The 13,547-nt window shown below is 39.2% G+C and overlaps 1 protein-coding gene across 1 annotated transcript in view; it reads left to right on the top strand.

Moving 5' to 3' along the window:
* The window catches only part of LOC126237142 (GTPase-activating protein), a 157,415-nt gene that overhangs the window by 131,099 nt on the left and 12,769 nt on the right, over positions 1–13,547 (top strand). Inside the window, exon 17 of the mRNA XM_049946973.1 lies at positions 7,474–7,625. Coding sequence (XP_049802930.1) covers positions 7,474–7,625 — 152 coding nt within the window. The remainder of the gene's footprint in view (positions 1–7,473; positions 7,626–13,547) is intronic.

The following is a 13,547-nucleotide window of genomic DNA, read 5'->3' as shown; positions in this document are numbered from 1 at the left end:
CGCTGACGGAGGACATTTTGAACATTTCCTGTAACAAAGTGTTTGAAGTCACACTGGTACGTTCTGTTGCTGTGTGTATCCATCCCATGATTAATGTGATTTGAAGAGAAGTAATAAAATGAGCTCTAACGTGGAAAGTAAGCGTTTCCGAATGCAAGTCCACATAACATATTTTCTTTCTTTGTGTGTGAGGAATGTTTCCTGAAAGTTTGGCCGTACCTTTTTGTAGCACCCTGTATTATAGCAGCTTTTTTTGTGTGATCGGGCTCTCTAATGTACACTCATTATGTGCACACGTGGATTTTAGGGAATTTTTATTTTCCAATACTCGATTACTGTTTTAATTATTTTTGTTACTTTTAACCACGCTCATCTGGTTAGCAATTTTAGTACAGACTCTAAAGATCTTGCTGTCACGTACCCAAATCAGTATAACATAACCATTATCACAAACAATTTAAAAATGGAAATGGATAGGTTAAAGTTAGATATAGTGGGAATTAGTGAAGTTCGGTGGCAGGAGGAACAAGACTTTTGGTCAGGTGATTACAGGGTTATAAATACAAAATCAGATAGGGGCAATGCAGGAGTAGGTTTAATAATGAATAAAAAAATAGGAGTGCGGGTTAGCTACTACAAACAGCATAGTGAATGCATTATTGTGGCCAAGATAGACACAAAGCCCATGCCCACTACAGTAGTACAAGTTTATATGCCAACTAGCTCTGCAGATGATGAAGAAATTGATGAAATGTATGATGAGATAAAAGAAATTATTCAGGTAGTGAAGGGAGACGAAAATTTAATAGTCATGGGTGACTGGAATTCGTCAGTAGGAAAAGGGAGAGAAGGAAACATAGTAGGAGAATATGGATTGGGGGGAAGAAATGAAAGAGGAAGCCGCCTGGTAGAATTTTGCACAGAGCATAACTTAATCATAGCTAACACTTGGTTCAAGAATCATAAAAGAAGGTTGTATACATGGAAGAATCCTGGAGATACTAAAAGGTATCAGATAGATTATATAATGGTAAGACAGAGATTTAGGAACCAGGTTTTAAATTGTAAGACATTTCCAGGGGCAGATGTGGATTCTGACCACAATCTATTGGTTATGAACTGCAGATTGAAACTGAAGAAACTGCAAAAAGGTGGGAATTTAAGGAGATGGGACCTGGGTAAACTGAAAGAACCAGAGGTTTTAGAGAGTTTCAGGGAGAGCATAAGGGAACAATTGACAGGATGGGGGAAAGAAATACAGTAGAAGAAGAATGGGTAGCTCTGAGGGATGAAGTAGTGAAGGCAGCAGACGATCAAGTAGGTAAAAAGACGAGGGCTAATAGAAATCCTTGGGTAACAGAAGAAATATTGAATTTAATTGATGAAAGGAGAAAAATAAGAATTCAGTAAATGAAGCAGGCAAAAAGGAATACAAACGTCTCAAAAATGAGATCGACAGTAAGTGCAAAATGGCTAAGCAGGGATGGCTAGAGGACAAATGTAAGGATGTAGAGGCTTGTCTCACTAGGGATAAGATAGATACTGCCTACAGGAAAATTAAAGAGACCTTTGGAGAGAAGAGAACCACTTGTATGAATATCAAGAGCTCAGATGGCAACCCAGTTCTAAGCAAAGAAGGGAAAGCAGAAAGTTGGAAGGAGTATATAGAGGGTTTATACGAGGGCGATGTACTTGAGGACAATATTATGGAAATGGAAGAGGATGTAGATGAAGATGAAGTGGGAGATAAGATACTGCGTGAAGAGTTTGACAGAGCACTGAAAGACCTGAGTCGAAACAAGGCCCCGGGAGTAGACAACATTCCATTAGAACTACTGATGGCCTTGGGAGAGCCAGTGATGACAAAACTCTACCATCTGGTGAGCAAGATGTATGAGACAGGCGAAATACCCACAGACTTCAAGAAGAATATAATAATTCCAATCCCAAAGAAAGCAGGTGTTGACAGATGTGAAAATTACCGAACTATCAGTTTAATAAGTCACAGCTGCAAAATACTAACGTGAATTCTTTACAGACGAATGGAAAAACTGGTAGAAGCGGACCTCGGTGAAGATCAGTTTGGATTCCGTAGAAATGTTGGAACACGTGAGGCAATACTAACCTTACGACTTATCTTAGAAGAAAGATTAAGAAAAGGCAAACCTCCGTTTCTAGCATTTGTAGACTTAGAGAAAGCTTTTGACAATGTTAACTGGAATACTCTCTTTCAAATTCTGAAGGTGGCAGGGGTAAAATACAAGGAGCGAAAGGCTATTTACAATTTGTACAGAAACCAGATGGCAGTTATAAGAGTTGAGAGGAATGAAAGGGAAGCAGTGGTTGGGAAAGGAGTGAGACAGGGTTGTAGCCTCTCCCCGATGTTATTCAATCTGTATATTGAGCAAGCAGTAAAGGAAACAAAAGAAAAATTCGGAGTAGGTATTAAAATTCATGGAGAAGAAGTAAAAACTTTGAGGTTCGCCGATGACATTGTAATTCTGTCAGAGACAGCAAAGGACTTGGAAGAGCAGTTGAATGGAATGGACAGTGTCTTGAAAGGAGGATATAAGATGAACATCAACAAAAGCAAAACGAGGATAATGGAATGTAGTCGAATTAAATCGGGTGATGCTGAGGCGATTAGATTAGGAAATGAGACACTTAAAGTAGTAAAGGAGTTTTGCTATTTAGGGAGTAAAATAACTGATGATGGTCGAAGTAGAGAGGATATAAAATGTAGACTGGCAATGGCAAGGAAAGCGTTTCTGAAGAAGAGAAATTTGTTAACATCGAGTATAGATTTAAGTGTCAGGAAGTCATTTCTGAAAGTATTTGTATGGAGTGTAGCCATGTATGGAAGTGAAACATGGACGATAAATAGTTTGGACAAGAAGAGAATAGAAGCTTTCGAAATGTGGTGCTACAGAAGAATGCTGAAGATAAGGTGGGTAGAGCACGTAACTAATGAGGAGGTATTGAATAGGATTGGGGAGAAGAGAAGTTTGTGGCACAGCTTGACTAGAAGAAGGGATCGGTTGGTAGGACATGTTTTGAGGCATCAAGGGATCACAAATTTAGCATTGGAGAGCAGCGTGGAGGGTAAAAATCGTAGAGGGAGACCAAGAGATGAATACACTAAGCAGATTCAGAAGGATGTAGGTTGCAGTAGGTACTGGGAGATGAAGAAGCTTGCACAGGATAGAGTAGCATGGAGAGCTGCATCAAACCAGTCTCAGGACTGAAGACCACAACAAACAATATCACAAACACCACCATTATTATCAATATTGTCACCACCACCATGTATTTTTACACATTTATTGAGGTTTTTCAGCATTAAAATTACAAGCTACACTGCTGCCTTCCCATTCATTGTTACACTCTGAGACAATCTATAGCAACTCCTGTCATCAAAACTTTGGTGTCCATGGCATTACTCTTGGGCAGCAGGAGATTTCCCCAAATAGTGCTTGCAGTAAACCCTTTGCATGGTAGCATATGAAAATCCCAATGCTTGCAAGATCTCAGATATTGAGAGTGCCATGTGTTAGGCAGCAGTTATGTGGTCTTGCTCGCTCAAACTTTCCAGTATGTCATATCTTTCCCATCAAGTGCTGAATTGCTGTACCGATAGTCAGTATACGAGATGTGGCTAGAAAAAAACCGGACTAGTACTGGCGAAACAATAAAACGAATGCAATAAGGCTGAAAGTCGCGTGGCCTGTCACGTGACTCTCGCTCCGCCTACTGCTCGAGTTTCATCTGCCTCCTGCACTCAGTCTGCCCGTGGCGTCTGTTTTAAGTAGTTGATGTTTTGTCTGTGCGTCGGAAAATGTTGAGTGTACAGAAAGAATAGCGTGTTAACATCAAATTTTGTTTCAAACTAGGAAAATCTGCAAGTGAAACGTTTGTGATGTTACAACAAGTGTACGGCGATGATTGTTTATCGCGAACACAAGTGTTTGAGTGGTTTAAACGATTTAAAGGTGGCCGCGAAGACACCAGTGATGACACTCGCACTGGCAGACCATTGTCAGCAAAAACTGATGCAAACATTGAAAAAATCGGTAAACTTGTTCGACAAGATCGCCGTTTAACAATCAGAGCACTGTCTGAGTTAACAGGAGTTGACAAGGAAAGTGTTAGGCAGATTCTTCATGAAAGTTTCAACATCAACAAAGTGTGTTCAAAAATGGTTCCAAAGTGTCTCACAATTGAACAGAAGGAACGCCGAAGAATGATTTGTTCTGACATCCTGGAAAACATTGAAAGTGATCCCACCTTCTTACAAAATGTTATTACTTGCGATGAATCGTGGTTTTTTACTTACGATCCCGAAACTAAACGCCAATCAATGCATTGGAAAACTCCTGGTTCTCCACGACAAAAAAAAGCACGAATGTCAAAATCGAAATTCAAGGCACTGATGATTGTTTTTTTTGACATCAAAGGGATTGTGCACATTGATTGGGTACCAGAGGGACAAACAGTGAATCAGCATTACTACATTAGCATCCTGGCTACCCTACGTGAGCGAGTACGGAGAAAACGGAACGATTTGTGGAGAAAAAAGTCATGGATCCTTCACCAAGACAATGCCCCAGCTCACAGTGCGTTGTCAGTGAAGACGTTTTTGGCAAAACACAACATTCCCATCTTAGATCATCCACCCTACTCACCTGATTTGGCCCCCTGTGACTTTTTTCTTTTCCCTAAAGTCAAGTCAGCTTTGAAAGGAACTAGATTTGAGACTGTTGAAGTAGTAAAAGAAAAAGCGACGGAAGTAATGTATGGACTTACCGAAAATGATCTGCAGCATTGCTATGAACAGTGGAAAATTCGCATGGAGCGGTGTAGAGACCGAGGAGGAGAGTACATTGAAGGATATAACATGAAATTGTAAATAATTGTAAATAAATGTTTTTTCCAGCATCAGTCCGGTTTTTTTGTAGCCGCACCTCGTAAAGTCTTACAGCATCTGAGCATTCTAATCCCATGACACACTAAGGGCCATTTGCTTAAATGTTTAACTGTGAATCACAGTGTATCTTGGCATTTTTCACTTACATAAATTGTTGTCAGAATTGGAAGAAGCAATAATTGAAAGAAGAAGAAAAATCCTAGTATTAACAGGGTAGACTGTTCTAACACTACTCCATGGGACTCTGGTGCTTGCAGGCAAGCACAGATAGTATGCACCACCTGCAAGGAACCCTATTACTCCATGCTCACAGCTTGTTCTGTGGCATGCACGAGCAATTTACCCACCCCAGCCTAGCTCAAGCACACAATCACACAAGCTATAGCACATTTCTTGATTGCATTCACATGAGCTGTTTGCCCTCCCCTGTGCCCCCCTCTGCCCACAGGCGAGCGCTTAAGCTGGAACAGCCTGTGGCACTAAATAAATGAAATATAACTTGAACTGTAGTAAACACTCTCATGTTGTACGCATAATTCAAATATGACATTTCATAATACTAATTATATATAAGAGCCAGTGCATATGTATGAGCATTTTATTTTGATGTACTCCACATGGTTTCTTTATCTGCAATTCAGTTGACATTATCTTGTTCTCAATACCAAACAGCATGAAACTGTCAGTAACACTGTTGTTAATAGTTGTACTGTTGTCTATATTGGCTTCTTTTGGCTTTATTTCATGTTTGTCATTGATAGTAAGTGTAGTTTTGTATCTTCTGTGTCACTACAAATCCAGAGTTTTGGGAGTTAGTTCATTTTCAGTCTTTGCATTTTGTGATAATACTGTGACCTCTAAAAGTGTTATAAACTGCTCGAAAAGAGTTTTGTATCCACACCACAGCAACAATCATTTGACCATTCACCCACTATTGTGATACACGAAACATTGTATACCTGCCCCTTTTGTGCTCGCCCACGTTTAACACCAGTGGCTGACAACACTATTTTCAAATTATGGCTTATACATACTCTGAACAGAACCCAATTGATTTTGTGCTGCCTTTTTGGAGGCAACTGGGAGAGCAGTGTTATCACAGGCAGTACACAATCATCTCTACATGATCAATTTGGCCTTTTTAAGTATCATCAGTGCAAACCCCCCCCCCCCGCAGCACCATAATGTGTTTGGAAGGTGAGCAAGGGAACACTTGAATTGAATCTGGATAAGTACACAAATGCACCATTTGTCTGATGCCTGATAATTATCACAGTGGCCAGGTATAAATGCATGTCTCAGCCACACAGTCCCATGATTTAACTAGCGGAGAGGGTCATTCATCTTTTGGGCCTACTGATTACACACTTTTACCTGGCCCTTGAGCAGAGGATGCTGGGATCAGAAGCTTGTGATCAGCGTGTAACACATTAGCTGCAGAGACAAACCCTGCCTTCTCCTCCCAGAGCAGCTAGCTTATAAAAGAAACAAACACGTAATGGTTTAATGGCAAGTCACTATAAGCACCAGATGTGGCCTCTTCACTCATTTCTGTAACTAATATTAACAATCACTATGCATGACACCACATGTAGCTCAACACTATATTTACAGTGGCTGCTTATTGCTGTGGTACACAGTATTGTTACATAGCTAAGGTCAGCAACACGGTGATATTCCGGAGCGGCAAGAAGTCAGCAGACTTCCACCAATCACAGAGGGACCAAGATAAAGTGCGGGACTAGCGTATCACGTACAGACGTCAATCTCTCTCATTGCTGCCTATTGTTTTGTTAGTTATTTTGTTCTTATCTTAAGCAAAGTTGCCTTTCTGAATATTGTTGGGCTTATTCCTTATCTCCCAGCTGTCCTTGAATCTAAGCTCATACCTGCTCATAGGTGTGCAGATAATAGATACAAAACTTCTATTGATCAGTTTATACATATGAAGAAAGTGTAGTTGCAGTTCAGTGTGTATTACATTGTTAACTGTAGAGCACCAATAAATGCTGGGTGAGTTAATTTATAGACCTTAGGATGGCAAGGCATATCTTCACCCACAGCCCTATCAGTGCTCTGGGGTGTTCAAACCAATCTTCAACTTGGTAACTACACATAAAATATAATCATCAGTTTGATTGCTCTTATATCTTGCATCCTATCCTTTACCTTTGCCCTACGCCACCTCTTCCCATTCATGTTAAAACTATACAGGTTCACAGAACTATACCGTAAATTGTGTTAATAATATTTGAAAGTACTGTAAGATACACTTTGGCTTATATTAACCAAATATATGTTATTAAATTTCACTGCCTAAGGCACACTTTTGCTAATTTTTAAGTGCATGTGTTAATGGGACCAGCAATAGTGCAAAAAAGTGGCGGGGAGTATAGTCATCTCCATATCTTAATTCAGAAATGTTGTCTTGATGTACCTTTTTTGTAATCTGCAACTTCATGGTCTTGAAATTACAACAAACAATATTAATTATCAATAATAACATAGCTCTATAGGATCTGCTTCACTAATTTTTTTCTCCTGTGCAGCTGTAGGTCATCAAATGAATTTGAACCAGGATGCAAGGATGTCTCACCAGGTTCCGAAGCAGGTCTTCAGATGAATTTAGATCCTGACCGAGAATTACAGAGAATTCATTCTTTATTTATTACACATATGGCTAAAGTGGAAAGTCTGAAAGGTGTGTATTTAGTTGCTTTCTTACATTCTATTTTTTACTACTACAGTACAAATCTTTCTAACCGCAGTAACATGATTTTTTGTATTATACAGTCGTATGCACTGCTTTTGGTTAGTGATTGGGTACTTCTTGAGGTTACCTGAAAGTAATTACAATTATTTCATTACGAGTTTTGTATAGGGCATCACATATCAAACATATAGTTATTTTCGTATATTGTCAGAAGTTGTATAAGTGTCCAAACATTTTACCCAGTGCCAGATACAGTTTGAACTCTTCAGACATTTTGCTGTCTAGTACTTTCCACGATTGTTTTTTTCTTTTTGTCTTTTCTAAAACCTGAAATACTTCCCTTTCAGGTTTCTTTCCATTCTACAAAACAGAAAGAAATCACAGGGCGACTGGTGGAATTATAAGGGTGGGTGAAAAACCAGTCTCATGGTGTGGCAGCCAGTCCCCAGACTGCAACAATGCAGGCAGGTTTCTCCTCACTGGCTCAGCACTTGTTTCGGCACACAAAGGTAGTTATGTTGGTTAACAGTGGTATAGTGGAGCACACTGTGGACAGTTTCCTAGTTTTTGAGAGGCGAACCAACCATATTTTCATGTTTAATTGAACCTTCCTTACTTTTTTCTGTCTTCATGGCAGAACGGTCTTTCAGTGGTGAAATTGTTGCTTGATTCTTAGGTCATATCCACAAAATCATGATTTGTTGCCTCTTTTGATTTTTGAGAAAATCCCCATATTTATTTCTATTCTTCCAGGTTTTGTCGCGTCTCTTCGGTAACTGGAATGTACTCGTAGGATGACATTTTCTGGGATATATTTCAGTTCCGATTTTTCTGGTAACATTTGTCAGACACATTCAGAAAAATTCTTCAAAGATACTCTGATTCAGTTCTATATAGATCTGATCACAATATGTACATCTTAAGTCAATAATTAACCACTTTTAGAATGAGAGAGGATCACTTGTAAGTTCGTGGTTGACTCAGTTTCTTTTTTATATGTCTTCAAAAGACTGGTGATTTTTGCTATTGATTTGCCAAACTGTAAATACACAAAACAGACTAACAAATAAATCATCATCATTTAAGCCTGATTATGCCTTTCAGTGTTCAGTATGGAGCATAGTTCCCCTTATAAAATTCCTCCATGATCCCCTATTCAGTGCTAACATTGGTGCCTCTTCTGATGTTAAGCCTATTACTTCAAAATCATTCTTAACTGAATCCAGGTACCTTCTCCTTGGTCTACCCTGACTCCTCCTACCCTCTACTGCTGAACCCATGAGTATCTTGGGTAACCTTGCTTCTCCCATGCGTGTAACATGACCCCACCATCTAAGCCTGTTCGCCCTGACAGCTACATCTATAGAGTTCATTCCCAGTTTTTCTTTGATTTCCTCATTGTGGACACCCTCCTGCCATTGTTCCCATCTACTAGTACCTGCAATCATCCTAGCTACTTTCCTATCCGTACCTTCACCCTTATTGATAAGGTAACCTAAATCCACCCACCTTTCGCTCCCATACAACAAAGTTGGTCGAAAGGTTGAATGGTGCACAGATAACTTAGTCTTGGTACTGACTCCCTTTTTGCAGAAGAGAGTAGATCGTAGCTGAGCGCTCACTGCATTAGCTTTGCTACACCTCGCTTCCAGTTCTTTCACTATGTTGCCATCCTGTGAGAATATGCATCCTACGTACTTGAAACCGTCCACCTGTTCTAACTTTGTTCCGCCTATTTGGCACTCAGTCCGTTTATATCTCTTTCCCACTGACATTACTTTCGTTTTGGAGATGCTAATCTTCATACCATAGTCCTTACATTTCTGATCTAGCTCTGAAATATTACTTTGCAAACTTTCAGTCGAATCTGCCATCACAACTAAGTCATCCGCATATGAGAGCTGCTTATTTAGTGTTCATATATCTTAATCTCATCCAGCCAGTCTATTGTTTTCAACATATGACCCATAAATAATATGAACAACAGTGGAGACAGGTTGCAACCTTGTCTTACCCCTGAAACTACTCTGAACCATGAACTCAATTTACTGTCAACTCTAACTGCTGCCTGACTATCTATGTAAAGACCTTTAATTGCTTGCAAAAGTTTGCCTCCTATTCCATGCCTTTTCTAGATCTATAAAGCATAGATACAATTTCCTGTTCCACTCGTAACACTTCTCCATTATTTGCCATAAGCTAAAGATCTGGTCCTGACAACCTCTAAGAGGCTTAAACCCACACTGATTTTCACCCAATTTGTTCTCAACTAATACTCGCACTTTCCTTTCAACAATATCTGAGAAGATTTTACCCACAACGCTGATTAAAGAGATACCTCTGTAGTTGTTACAATCTTCTCTGTATCCATGTTTAAAGATTGGTGTGATTACTGCTTTCGTCCAGTCTGATGGAACTTGTCCCGACTCCCATGCCATTTCAGTTATCCTGTGTAGCCAATTAAGACCTGACATTCCACTGTGTTTGATGAGTTCCTACTTAATTTCATCCACCCCAGCCGCTTTATTGCACTGCAATCTATTGACCATTTTCTCCACTTCCTCAAATGTGATCCTATTTCCATCATCATTCCTATCCCATTGTACATCAAAATCTGAAACATTACTGATCGTATTTTCACCTACATTGAGCAACTCTTCAAAATATTCCCTCCATCTGCCCAAGGCATCAACAGGATTCACCAGCAGTTTTCCTGACCTGTCCAAAATACTTGTCATTTCCTTCTTACCTCCCTTTCGAAGACTGCTAATTACACTCCAGAATGGTTTTCCAGCAGCTTGACCCAAAGTCTGGAACCTTTTTCCAAAGTCTTCCCAAGATTTCTTCTTGGATGCTGCAATTATCTGCTTGGCTTTGTTTCTTTCTTCAACATAACTTTCTCTGTCTACCTGAGTTCTAGTATGTAGCCATTTTTGATACGCCTTCTTTTTCCTTTTACAGGCTGCCTTGACTGTGTCATTCCACCAAGTTGTTTGCTTCATCCTACCTTTACACACTACTGTTCCAATACATTCTTTAGCCACTTCTAGTACTGTGTCCCTGTACTTGTCCATTCCTTTTCCAATGACTGTAATTGACTACATTCAACTAACTGGTACCTTTCTGAGATCACTGTAATGTACTTGTGCCTGATTTCCTTATCCTGAAGTTTCTCCACTCTTATCCTCCTACAAATGGACCTGACCTTCTGCACTTTCGGCCTCACAATACCAATTTCACTGCAGATTAAATAGTGATCAGTGTCATCAAAGAATCCCCTGAATACATGTGTGTCCCTCACAGCCTTCCTGAATTAATCTGTTATTATATAGTCAGTGACAGATCTGGTTCCCCTGCCTTCCCAAGTATACCGGTGAATGTTCTTATGTTTAAAAAAGGAGTTAGTGATTACTAAGCCCATACTGGCACAGAAATCAAAGAGGTTTTTCCCGTTCCTGTTGGCTTCCATATCGTCTCCAAATTTACCCATAACCTTTTCATACCCTTCTGTTCGATTTCACATCCTGGCATTAAAATCACCCATGAGCAGAACACTGTCCTAACAAATAAAATCACATTGAATTCTCTTGCAGAAAATACTTGGTTATTTGATCCACAGGGTTATTAAGTAACAGTGCCGTGTAGAAAAATGTATAACTAGCATGCCCCTGTCTTCAAGACAGTGGTTGTCATTACTTATGTATTTCCTGTGCGTGATTATGACTTCCTTCTAAAGTATTAAAAAGTATTGTGATTTAGACCATAATTCTGTAGGAAATGGCTAGTTCATTTAATCTACCAGAAATATGTGAAATTATTTTACCGGCTCAGCTGATCTACTTCTTCTCATTGCCTGTTCTCAGGTGTGATGTAGTTTATCCTTGTGTTTTTGTTTTTTTTTATGTTCCTCGTGCCATTTCAACATTTGTTTTTACAAGTAAGTCCACGTGCTTGCCAGGGTGATTCATTATAAAAGGAAGAGAAGCCAATTCCATCCTATGACCTCATCAAAACTCGTAACTTGGGACTTTATCAAAACTCATAACTTGTGGTTGTTGAGAGAAACTTCACAGTTACCAGTAAAAGTTCAGAGAAAAGCAATGTGATCCAACTTTGCATCAGATTTTGGCTTGGCAATACAGGCTTTGTAGGGGTGACTGCCTATGACTGGTTTGTAGGAGAAGGGTTAATATTTCAAAAATGATGGTGAAAGAAGGGACAAATGTGGACCTTCCACAGCTGACAAAATATTACCATGCAAAATGTACACATGCCATTATGTCCATAGACAACTTAATTACAGTTGAAGAGCCAGGGGGAAAAAAACAATAGAGCTCAAAAACTGAAATTTTTCAGGACAAGAGACATGACTTTCAAGAGCTAAACTCAGTTACATTTGGACCTCTTCATTCAACAGTACTTTTAAACTTGAGTTGAATTCTTTCTTGTTTATCCCTGAAAGTATATTTTACCACCATAATTAGTTACATAAGTAAATAATGACTGGACTGTGTTGGTGTTTCCTCTGAAGTTTGCAGTAAACAAATCAGATCTTCTTATAACACTATTTATGAGTGTTGTTTTTTTGTTGACAACAAATATTTATGTTTATAAAGATTTTGACCTGTTATAATCAAAGTTCAGGAAATGTGTGTAATAAAATGACATTCCCCTTAAAAATTGCTTTCATCGATGTAGGTATCTTGTTCAGATGGTAATCCAACCTATAGTACTCTCAGGACTCCTTGTCTTCACACAATTTTATTGGATCTGCAAGTAGGTATCTTGTTCAGATGGTAATCCAACCTATAGTACTCTCAGGACTCCTTGTCTTCACACAATTTTATTGGATCTGCAAGTCCTTGGACTTTTATTTGGCAGAATAATAGGTGCATGGTAGAGCTGCTCAGGGTCCTGAAAATGTTGTAGAATGGTCTGCTTCTTCCGTTGATGCTTTGTCCATGCTACAAAGAATAAATGTCTCTTTTTTCAATGATTTTTAATTTTGCTTGAAGGAATCATAACTGCTTCACTGGCCTAACAGCATAAGAAAGCTTTTCCTGTCTGACTTGGAAGAAAGAAATTTACTCCAGCTTTCATGCTCCATTCACATGAGAGAGCAATAAATGGATATCACTTGACTCTGCCCCTACAATCCCTTCTCTCTGGCTGTCAGGAGTTTCAACCTTTGCACACTTGGGAATCTGTGCCATATTTTTATCTGGCTCCATGAAAGAATGGTCACAGACTGGATATGTAAAAGTCATCTTCTCAGAATGCATTAATTCAACGGTCATGTAGTGCAGTAATGGAATAATGGATGTTTTCATTTTGCCCCCCACACGAGTCAGTGAAGACATGAACCTTTCTGTTCAGGTAATTGTAGGAAAAATTACAGAGCATTGTTTCAGCAGCATGTGATCCCTTCTTCACCACAGGCTGGTCATAGATGTACATAATTGATGCCATGGTTTGCTTATGGATGTACATATTTGATGAGCTAGTTGATAAATATGGACATTGAAAATGCAGAAAGAAATCTATGTGAAGTTCACCTCACTAGAGGCTGTATTCATTGTAGGAGGTTTTTACCACAGTCTGTTGCAGTGGCCTCAGTAGATGTTTACCTTCTTTTTGGCACTCTTTCCTTTCTGTAGAACCAGTCAGCTTTCTTGAGGTTCTGTATCTCAATTATTTTAGCTTTCTGCTCTCACCATCTACATGCTTCGGTTTAAGGGCAGCTGAAAGTGATGTTGAAGTTTGAGACAAAAATGTGTCTGAATGTTTTATAAAAAAATATGAATGTCTGGATATTTGGTCAGAAAAATGTTAAGGAGATTCTTCTCGAAGATACACTTTTTGGGAGAGTTTTAAGCTGTAATGTGGTAAATTCCTTCTAAGGCACTAAAA

The sequence above is a fragment of the Schistocerca nitens genome, chromosome 2 (genome assembly GCF_023898315.1).
Source record: "Schistocerca nitens isolate TAMUIC-IGC-003100 chromosome 2, iqSchNite1.1, whole genome shotgun sequence".
In the NCBI taxonomy this organism is placed as follows: domain Eukaryota; kingdom Metazoa; phylum Arthropoda; class Insecta; order Orthoptera; family Acrididae; genus Schistocerca; species Schistocerca nitens.
Note: the sequence above shows the minus strand (reverse complement) of the source record. Positions and strands in the feature narration are given on the sequence as shown.